This window comes from Cyprinodon variegatus, unplaced genomic scaffold (assembly GCF_000732505.1).
Source record: "Cyprinodon variegatus isolate N-32 unplaced genomic scaffold, C_variegatus-1.0 Scaffold533, whole genome shotgun sequence".
NCBI classification, from domain to species: domain Eukaryota; kingdom Metazoa; phylum Chordata; class Actinopteri; order Cyprinodontiformes; family Cyprinodontidae; genus Cyprinodon; species Cyprinodon variegatus.
Window position 1 is genome coordinate 596,148 of NW_015150986.1, and position 10,953 is coordinate 607,100.

Below are 10,953 nucleotides of genomic sequence, written 5' to 3' on the forward strand. Positions count from 1 at the left end.
AAGCAGAGAAACCTCTAAAACCTGCAGGACAGGGGGCCTTGAGGACAGAGTTTGGGGATACCTGCTCTAATCAATGTCAACATCAGTTATTGTCTCTGTATCAGTTTTAGGTTTTGTTTTCTGATCTTTTAACAATCTAACAGACTTACCATTCAATACATGTCAAAATCATATACTAGAGCCAATAGTAACCCAACATTAAGATTAGCTCTAGTATGGGAAGCCATTTATAAAGATACACAGAACCTGACAGCAGTATTCTGGGTTATTTAGTAAGGTGTATTTGAAAATTGAACAAACTTATTTTCTGTTATGACAGACCAAACAACCTAAAATATGTTGTTTGATTTAATGCGGAGGTCTTCGACAGGGGGTCCGCAGAGGTTTTGGTTGATTAGACTTTTTTTCCCACTGATTGAAATTGAAATGTCTTTAAATATATATTAACATGAAATCAACACACTGTAGTAAACAGATAAATGGAGGCAGATGTCTTTCAGTCATCAATGCACACATTCAGGCACCGTTTCATTCACAACACCTGTCCCATCAACCAGGAATCAGATTCAGAAATACTTTAATAATCCCAGGGAGAAATTACTTTCATTACATTACTCTATAATAGAGTGACTATAGGACCAGTCTAATATAAGACAATTTCATACAATATATATAATTAGGGGGTCCCAGCTTCATCTCACCATCAGTTTCAGGTCCTTGGCCTGGAAAGCGTTGAATAAATTTATTGTAAAACTTAAAAAAGGACTACATAATCCTAAAATCTAATTAAACTTTAAAACTGGTTAAGATGTGTCAGGATGTNTAAAAAAGGACTACATAATCCTAAAATCTAATTAAACTTTAAAACTGGTTAAGATGTGTCAGGATGTGAACATTTATTCTGAAGTTTCCGTGTGCTAAAAGTCTAATTATTGGACTGATTACTACTTTTACACCCAGAGCTGCTAGAAAACCAGACAATTAGCCACTGCAGGAACCACAGCAAAGAGGTCTGAAGGACGCTGTAGAGACAGCAATGCTGCCAATGCACTAAAATTAGCCTCAGATTGTTTTGCTGGGTCTGATTCATCATCTCTACTATGTTCCTGCATGAATAAATCTGATTCGTATAAAATCCCACCATCTCTAGTTTAACCTTAAAGGTCTGAAATGTGTTCAGGTATCAAAGAATGAATCTGTAAAGTCTAAGGGAAGAGCAGGGCTGGCTGACCCTTTTTTAGCTCAAGGATCTCAGAGTGAAAGGAGCTTAAAATGGGCTCTGGCCTGATGACCTTGCTTGGAAATAAAAAGGCTGATAACATTGTGAGAAATGCCGCCGTTCGTTTGGACCGACTGCAGGATTGCAACAGTTTAGCTTTGCCTCTAAAAGCTAAATCTATTTAGGTGAAAAAGAAGAAAAAAAGGAAGAGGAGAAACAAGAAAAAAACAGGTCATCTGGGTCAAAGCAATTCTTTTAAACTTGATGGCAGCAATAAAAAATAAGAGTTCGCCTGGCAACCAAGGAGTCTGTTTAGTTTCCTGAAATGCAGACACACTGAAAAAAAAAAAGTGTTTGTAGCAGCTTGGAAAAAATAATGGGATCGTTTGCAGCAGCGTGCATTATTAGTCTCCTCTTACAGTCTGTTGATATGGGGGTGGGGGATTTTAAGGGTGAAGGGGGCAGAGGTGTTGTATTTTTATATAGCATGTGGTCTGCTGCGTGCCTGGCAGCCACAAAGAGGGACTGGCCTTTCATAGACAACAGCCCTCCAGCTTGTTAAACAACAAATAAATCAGATCAACGGCTTAGATTTCTATGGATCCAATGAGTGAAAACTCCTCCAAAAGCCTCACAGCGGAGATCAACTTGGAGAAGCTGCAAAAGATAGCGGCAGAGCTGATTCTCCCCGGCAGATTCCTCCTCAGGCCTCTGAATGCTGTTCTGGAGTTCATCAGCAGCCTCCTGGCCTGGATCTTAGGATGCAGCCTGGTCCGAAGGCACTTCCACCTCCTGCTGTCAGGACTGGTCCTCTTTGGACCTCTGCTGAGTTTCTGGGTTTCCAAATACAGCATCTTCGCTAACGGCAACCACTACCTGTACAGGTGAGAGGGATTTATGTAGACTGAACATGAAAGGCAACTGGAAGGTCAGAGCATGCATTAGGTTTGAGGAAATGGATTGCAATTGAAAATAAATAAATAAATGATGAGGATTTATTAATGGAAAGGAATAATTTGCATATTGAGCTCTTATCTGTATTAAAATTGATTGGTTTCATATGAAGGACCTGGCTTTTAAGCTTAGTAATGGAGTTGGGTATGTTTTTAGAATAATGAAAGGAAAAGTAGACACTTTTTTAGACACTTCTCAGGAAAACTCTGCTCAGATTGTCCTGAAAAGAGGAAATGATAACAGGAAGCATAGAAAATAACAGGCTGCTCAAGTGAAATGATCCAGGATAACACGAAATGAGAACCAAAAAAACAGAATTATATGAAAAAAAGAAAAGAAAAACGAGCATTCTGTGGGTCATAAAACTGCTAATATTCTCCAACACTCAAATTACCAAGGCAGGAGAGGTTACAGTGTACCAAGTAACACATCTAATAACCTGAAGAGAACATGTGCAGCACTTGGTGGACTGACAGACACAATGTAGATCTTTTTGGGTCATGAATGCTCGTTCACCTCGGATCATCCAGCAACAGAATAAAATAGACACAAACATAAGAAAAAGGGGTTTCCTCTAGACTCAGGCTGGAAACTCTGGGTTATCGGGTTCATAATTGCTGCCAGTGAGTTAGTTTCATCAGCTCTGATGAGCCCTGATTTGACAAGTCACCATGACAACAGGAAACAGGAAGTGTCAATTTTACCCCACTGAAACTAGAGATTTTAATGCAGAAATAAAAATAAAAAAAGTATAATGTGTTTAAAACAGGGCTACAGCTGCAGAGGAGTGGAAGATGGCGTAGGAGAAGATTGCAGCTCGAGTTAAGTTTGTATGAATTGGAGCCTCTATGGCATGCAGTTTTGACATTTATTAAAAGACCACTTAAAAATGTTTTTTATTTTCTGGTCAAAATAACATTTCTAGTCAAACCATAGGTGGGTACCAACTAGTTATATTTATTCAGTTACATTTACTTGAGTAAAAAAAAAGAAATAATATATATATATATATATATATATATATATATATTTTATGCCTTTACTTAAGTAAAGATATGATAAATTATCACTACCTTACTTCCAAAAAACAAAAATAAGTAATTTCTTGAAATAAGCATGTTTGTCCTTCAACTGAGCATGTAAATAAGATGTTATGCCAAAGAAATTCATATTTGTAAGCTAATTAGATAATATTCATATGAAATAAGATAATGGTGTGTGTTATTTTAAAATCATCTTATTTTGTCAGTAAATTGTCTTGCCAACCTGTTTAAATCAAACAAAGACAAAATTAAATTTTTTAATTATTGTTGCCATGTCCAACCTTTAACTGTGACTTTCAGCTTCACCTACAATAGTTCATCCTAACAGCTGCAGATTTCATTCGGGCTAAAAGATGATTTTAGTTCAGGAGCTGCTTCCTTGACCCCTTTCACAGTTAAAAGTTAGGGTTAGGTGAAATGAAAGTGAAAGAAGTGAAATGTTCCTCATTGGGGACAGAAATTAATAGTTTATACCTAAACCTCCTGGACATGAAGGGGTGAACCATCATGTAAATATGTTTGAGGTCTCTTTATAATCTTGTGTGGATTATATAAATCCCATAAAACAATCAAACCTGAGAACTCAATTATCACTTTTAAAATTCATTTTAACTTCCTACCAACAATAATTACATTAAGAAAACTCAGTCAAACTTCCCACTGCTCATATAAAATTGCTTAATGATCTCGGTTTGGTGCTGAATCAGGTTTTTTAGATCGAACCAAAACAGATTTTTCTTTTAAAATCAACCCATTGATTTTTTTCAGGGTTTTGATCGATACCTTCTCCCCTAACGGTTCTGGTTCACCTCCCTCTTACAGGAAGTTCCTCAGGTCTACCTGGGGTTGGACCTTCGTCCTCACAGGCTCCTTCGTCGTGCTCCTCTCCTTCTCGGCCTGCCGCTCCATCTCCCTCACCCTTCGCCACCTCTCTCGGATGGCGCTCTCGGGCGTGCTGTGGTGGGGCTGTCGGCGCCTTGTGACCCTGCTGGAGGACGCGGCCGGGGCCTGCTACGAACCTCTGGCCCCTGTGCAGGACGGCCAGAGCTCCTCCACCCCCGCTCAGCCTCTGCTGCTCCTACATGAGGATCAAACCAAGGCCTCCTGCCTCAAAGCCAACATGACGTGGAGAGGCTATGAGGTTTCCCAGGAAACGCTCATCCTCTGCCTGTGCTGCCTGCTGATTGTGGAGGAGCTCTCCGTCTTTGGTCGTCACCTGGAACACGAGAAGCGTCTTCACAGGCCTCCTAGCGCTCCCCTGAGAGTCCTCTTCCTCCTGTGTGTGCTTCTGCTCTTTATCTGGATGGTCTTGCTTCTGTGCATGCTTGCATACTTCCCTGCATGGCCTTCTCAGCAGCTGGGAGGAGCTCTGGGCTACCTGGGGTGGAGGGGCCTTTATCAGGGATGGTACCGCCTGGCACCCAGTCACTGGTCCCCCGGTTTACCAGGAGACGGCCTTTTTAGCAGCACAGACTCTGATAAACACTCAAACTAGTTTAAGGGTTTTAAAATTAAACACAGCAGACTACGGAGATTCTTGTTGCTTTATTTTTGTAATCTGAAACAAAATGCATGCATCACTTGGAGAGAACAAGCTAATTTCTGTCAGGACATGTATTTTGGAACTTAATCAGTGTTATACAACAGTAGCAGTCGCTTGTTTTAAGATAAAAAAAAAAAGAAGCAAGTCGCCCGCCTCAGTAGATGAGAGCCTTCCCGTCTCCTCTGGGCTTTTTAATCTTGTCATAGTTCTTGTTAATGATGTCAAACAGCACCGCCTGCAGAGAGAGAGAGAAAGAATCGACATAACAGGATGAAATCACCCAGACATGAGACACAAGGAGCTGTGGTCAGGTCCAACAGTCCCTTTTATCACAGCCTCCTTTATCACCAGCATCAAACGCAGGAAGACAATGACCGAGGGGACGAGAAGCAAGGGTTAATGGACAGAACATGGAGGACTCATTAATCCAGCACGAGCGCAGCAATTAGTTTAATTGCCTCGCTATTAACAACAAATGGAAACCACTTCACCGCCGTCTCTCTGCTTGGACGCCATTTACATGCTGGACATCCCGTCCAAAACACAGCAGCTGGTGCTTCCTGTCTAATACATGTGATTTACAGCGTCCACTCAGCCTTTTTTAATCACACCGATAAGGTGGGGGGGTCTTACGTATGTGTAGCGGATGTCCAAGACCACCAGACGAAGCTCGGTGTACTGATACTGGTCCAGTTCATGTACCAGCTGTCTGTAGTCTCCCTGCAGCACAAAGAGGCGGTCAGGTTAGAATAAAAAAAGAAGAAAACAGTTGTGCATGCAGATGGAAGGGGTGCTGAAACAAAGCCTGATTTACAGCCATGTTCAGACATCTGAGGTAACAAAAAAAAAAAATGAATCTGAAAGGTGTTTTGTTTTATGGTATATTGTTTAAAGGTCAGCGTCTCTCAATCATCAACACCTTTTCCTGTTCGTTTGTCCCGTCAACGCATTCTTCCACCTGCAGCTCCCTGTTCCCTGCTCTTAATGTCCCGCCTGTCAGTTAAGCTGTAACTTTGCTTTAATATCTTCAACGTTCCTCCTGACCCGCCTGCTGTGTTCTCTGCTCCTCATGGTGCTGCTCAGAGGACTTCACAGAAAAATTGGATTCATGAGTAAGGGAGTAGATCAATGGGAAATCCACACCACGCTTTACAGATTTGTTAAAAAAAATAAATACAAAAGTTAAAACTACATATTTTCCAGTCATTTCTATCACATTTGGTCCTAAGGAAACAATAGGGTTTCTGGTTGGAACATGAAAGGATAGAAAACAAATCATGTGCTACTCTTAAAACCTTAATGATGCAGATAAACAGATACTGACCACATGGGGCTGTTTGGAGGCCTTGGCCACAGCATCGCCTCTCTCACTGTAATACCTGCCACAGCAAAGAACAGAGGATAATAAACTTTTACTCTTAAAAAAACAACAAAACATCTCTGATCTACATTTTGAGTGCAACATCTGCTTAACACAGAAGACTTCTATTTTGTATTATTTTCTACAACAACAGCTTTACGCTCCACTGGAGCTTATTTTTTAGTAGGTAAATTAGATAGTTTGCTAATGGAATTAGTATTTTTGCTCATAATTAGATAATATGCACTTGAAATAAGACAATGCAATTGTATCTACTTATTTTAAGTGTAAATAATCCTGTTGGGTTGACAAAATTTCTCTTTTTCCTCCTCAATTCAAGAACAAATGCACTTATTTTAAGAAAAAAAAAAAGACTTAAAGACACTTAAAGTGTCGAATCTCTGCTTTCAGAAGTGTAAGCGCTGCTAGTTACAAGAACCAGAATGCGCTTTATTAGCTCGCTTCATATAAACATATCAGGAAACTGACTTTGGACTGTGCAGCATTAAGATTGTGCTTATGAATTCAATAAAAAAAAAATAAAAAAAAGATTGTAGGGTTTAAAAAAAGTTTAATATTTAAAAACAGCTAAAAAGTTTAGAATGCTGCAGCATTTCCTGCATTTTTCACCAGCCGTACACAGGATGGACTAATTCACTCATCTCTTATTACAGAGAAACTGTTTCTAAACTACAGATATGAGGATTTAGTAGCAGTCTTTAATAATTAAACAAGTATTGGCTTATGGAGGGAGAAGAGTGCCACAATACATTAAATAATTAACTTATGAAATAATTATTTAAAGGTGCCGTACGACATTTTGGAAAAACGGTTCAAGCAAACTATATTTTAGTAAATACACAACCATGCCTCTCCCTTCAGACCACCCCTCGATACCATGCCTTCAAAATACATGACCGCACAAGCTGTCTGTCGAGGTGTTCGGATCAGATCGAGAACGAAACAAGCAGAGACCGAGTGCTCGTGACACGAGCTAACAAAAGCATAATGCTACGTTCACACCTAAAGCAGCAGAGGCAGCAAAAGCAGCTAGTTTACATGCAAAGTCAATGGTTGATGCGCAACACGGTGCAGCAAAAGGTCCCGCAGCTCATCTAGAGCAGCAGGAGCAGCGCGTCTCTGATCTGGGAACTGGCAGGGAGACAGGCAGCACTGATGATGCAGAGCGCCATGCTCACTCCTGTGAAACAGTCGAAATCTGCCGGCAAAATGTTCGCTTTTATCATCCTGGTGCCTGAAGTTTGGATTACGTACATGAAAACCGCCTTCCAGCCGCCGCGGCAAACTGCGAAGAGGCGATCAGGCCGCTGCTGAATGGGATTCCTAGTGACAACGCACCGCTGATGTACGGGGGTCTGATTTGAAGGCAGGATTGTAATCTGGATGAACTGACTGCACTGACCATGTTTTCAGGTGGACTTTCTCACTTCAAAATAAATTCAAACTACTTTTTACTCACTGATCACAGTAAATATAGCTGCCATTGTTACAGGCAAAGAAAGGATAGGGTAGCTCCGCCCACCGCACAGCTAGAGTAACAGAGATGCTTCAGCCGCGCATCAGAACTAAACTTGTACAAGCATAAAAAATGAAGCAGGACGCAATTTTTTCTTTTTTCTTTTTTGCTGCTCTTGTGAACGTAGCATAACAGTGGCTAGCTTCCAGCCATGTCCTGCACGAGCAGGACGCCACAAGGTCGATTCATTCATGTGTAAGGGTACACGCACAGGGGGGAGGGAGAAGACGACCATGATTGACGTGTCAGGAACCAATCGTGAACCACGGACCGCGTTTTGTGATTGGTGGACGTTACTCATTTAATTCTTACTGTAGCGGGGAGCATTTATTTTAGTTTCACTTCCAGACCTTCTCTTTCACTGCTTGCTGTGCGGCTGTGGGGAGATCTCTAAGCCACATGGTAAAAAAAATGTGTCAGAAAAGATCTCCTACTGCACATTTAATGTAAATTCATTTATAAAACTGAAAATAAGTATAGTTTATTTTCTGAATATATAATTACTCAAATTACTATATTAATTAAATTTGACGAAGTGAATCAATTATTATTTTATGTTCCTGTACTAAAGTGCTCCATGAGTTAATTTTAACTCTCACCCATTCATCATAGTGGGGGAGGCGGGACTAGGGCTGCTTCAGTTTGAATGGAAGTTGTAAGTTTGATGGGTGAAGTTGACAGTTAAAATAAGGTCATGAGCTACTGTGCAGAAGGATTAAAGAGATACCAAAATAAAATGCAAATGTTATTACATTTATATTTAAAAATAGCTAATGTCATAATTTAATAGATACATTTCTTAACAAGTGATTTTAATATTTAACAATTTATAAATAAATGGTACATTGAATTATTTAATGATATATCTATTTCATTAAACATTTACCCCTGTTTGTTTAATGCTGTATTAATTTAATTTTGTTCCCGTTAATCCTCCATACTAGCTTACTTTATCTAAATTCACCATTAAAAACTATGATAGGAAAAAAGGTCTAATATTCCATAAAATAAGACCTAAAAATTATTTATAATACTGAATGCAGCAGGTATTTATTTAGGTTTAAACAGTTCTACAATTAGAAGTTGGTATGTTTACCTTAGTTTTAGTTTTGGACTGTTATCTATTCAGCTATAATTTTTATTTTATACATTTGCTGAAGATTATATATCAAAATTAAAACAAAAGTAGTCTGAATACTCTTTTATAAAGTTGGCTATAGAGCATCAAACTGAGGCACTTCTATTTTAATCATGTTTATATCTGTGGATTTACAAACCTGAGTGTTTCTAAATGAAAGCTGAGGAAACAGAAATGCATCTAATTAGACACAGACAGAGTTCTTGTTGTGGTTTCTGTGCTTCGTCTGAAACGATAGCAGCTCCACACACGGAACTGACAGGAAAGAAAAAGCCCAGAGACAGAAAAGATCACATGGGATTCTTCTGATCACATGCCAAAACTAAAACCCGCCACACAGCTGGAGCTTACTTAGAAATCTGGGTCTGGAAGGCCTCGATCTTGGTGCGTGTGTTGGTCAGCAGCTCAAACACTTTCTCCTGTTAGACCAGATTTAACGTTTAAAACTCAGCGTCCACAGAACAAACCTACTTTAAGGTAAGATGGTGACTTCACCTTTCCATCATTAGTTACCAACCTGTACAGCCACTCCAAAGTTGTTACCATCCTCGATTCTGGGAATCTGAAGTTGGACCCACATGGAAACCTGACAGGGAAAGACAAATATGTCAAATCCCACCATAGGGCATCAATTAACACTTAAATATCATATAAAACATAGAAGGCAGCCACATAGTAAAGCTGTAAGAATAAAGGAAAAACAGACTGACTGTGTTCAGCTTCTCCTTCAGGGTCTGGATCTCAGGTTTGACCTCATTCAAAAGACTCTCCACTCTCTCGTTGCTGCAGATGGGACCACAAGGAGGCCCTGAGGGGCAGACGACCATTGAAGACTTAGAATTACACAGCTAACCTTTAGTGAAGCTACAATAGAGCCACCCATTCTCATCTCTTCATAACCTCAACCAGCAGTAAGCAGAGTCTTGGAAAAGTACCCATTTCCCCTTCACCACTTCCCTTCCAGTGGTCACGGTGATAAAATACACTCCTGATGTGCGTGATAAATCACTATTATCCGCTGCTTGTGGAGGAGCAGAACAAGAAGGTAATAACTAGATAATAAGTCACACTTCACTCTGAACACGTCAGAATCTGTTTGAGGCAGCATCATGCTGAGGGAATGCTCTTCCTTACTGACAGACAAGGAAGCTGGAGAAGTTAAATGCAACCAAATCTATGCTGGCAAATGGTCAGTCGGTGTCTGAGGTTGTGCAGTTTAATTTGAACACCATCTTGGTCTGTTTACACCCATGAAATAGAGTGAAAGCTGCAGCTGTGATATGAAAGAACATCTGAAATGGTTTGTTGGTTATGAACACTGAAACTGATAAAGCAGTGTTTTTTTTTCCTCTTGGGTTCCCGTTTACCTGATTCCTCCTCTTCCTTCTCCTTCTCGCCTTCCTTGTCCTTCTTCCCCTCCTTTGCTTCCTTCTGCAGCACAAGAAAATAAAGCCTCTTGTCAAATCTTTTTTTAATGGTGTGCTTACTCTTTTGTGGCTACTGAGCTAAATAAACTAGAGATACAGACAATATTTGTAGTACCTTTCATTTTTATTCACATATTTTAAGTAATGAAGACATCAGGTATGCTATTAGAAACTATTTTGATATTCCTGATGGAATGCAATATTCATTACAATCAGTGATGCTAATATTAGGAAGGCTTTTTTCTTTTTTTTTTGACGATCTTGATTGCTTCTGCCAAGACTTTAAAATGCCAAATTAAATGATGAAGAGGCATTATGCATCATCTAAAATAAAAAGCCCACACATCTTTTGAGAGGTTTTACACTGATTAGTTTCCATGGTAATCAAGGACTCCTTTTAAAGCTAAAGAAAAAGTGTGGAAGATTTCAATCAGAAAGTTATATTCCAAAGATGTTTAAGGGTGAGATACATTTAACAAAAAAAGTATTGAATATAGGGGATTTCAGCCAGCCTGCTTTTTTGTTGAATCAATTATTTTGGTTCTGATTATCAGCTGGAGGGTAAGGACTGACCTCCTCCTTCTTCTTGCGTTTGGCCTCCTCCTTTGCAGGATCTGGTATTGGGATGTCCAGAGGAGCCTTCAGGGATGCAAGGTCATCACAGCTAAAAGATGTCTGAAAAAAAAAATAGATATAGTGAAAAATAAAATAAACAACAACAGCAACAAAAAA

At 39.7% G+C, this 10,953-nt stretch overlaps 2 protein-coding genes across 2 annotated transcripts; one reads left to right on the forward strand and one right to left on the reverse strand.

Annotated features, from left to right (window-relative positions):
• The first annotated feature begins 1,733 nt into the window (after positions 1 to 1,733).
• fitm1 (fat storage-inducing transmembrane protein 1) lies at positions 1,734 to 4,760 on the forward strand. Its single transcript, XM_015391239.1, has 2 exons — positions 1,734 to 2,103; positions 4,039 to 4,760. The coding sequence occupies exons 1-2, from the start codon at positions 1,817 to 1,819 to the stop codon at positions 4,709 to 4,711; spliced, it is 960 nt and encodes a 319-aa protein (XP_015246725.1). The 5' UTR covers positions 1,734 to 1,816; the 3' UTR covers positions 4,712 to 4,760.
• psme1 (proteasome activator subunit 1) lies at positions 4,747 to 10,902 on the reverse strand (the record flags this gene model as incomplete). The annotated part of the gene is made up of 8 exons (XM_015391243.1): positions 4,747 to 4,994; positions 5,393 to 5,479; positions 6,084 to 6,138; positions 9,146 to 9,213; positions 9,312 to 9,380; positions 9,505 to 9,602; positions 10,162 to 10,225; positions 10,795 to 10,902. Coding segments are annotated over 8 exons (630 nt in total), but the record flags the coding sequence as incomplete, so codon positions are not given.
• Positions 10,903 to 10,953: the final 51 nt, after the last annotated feature.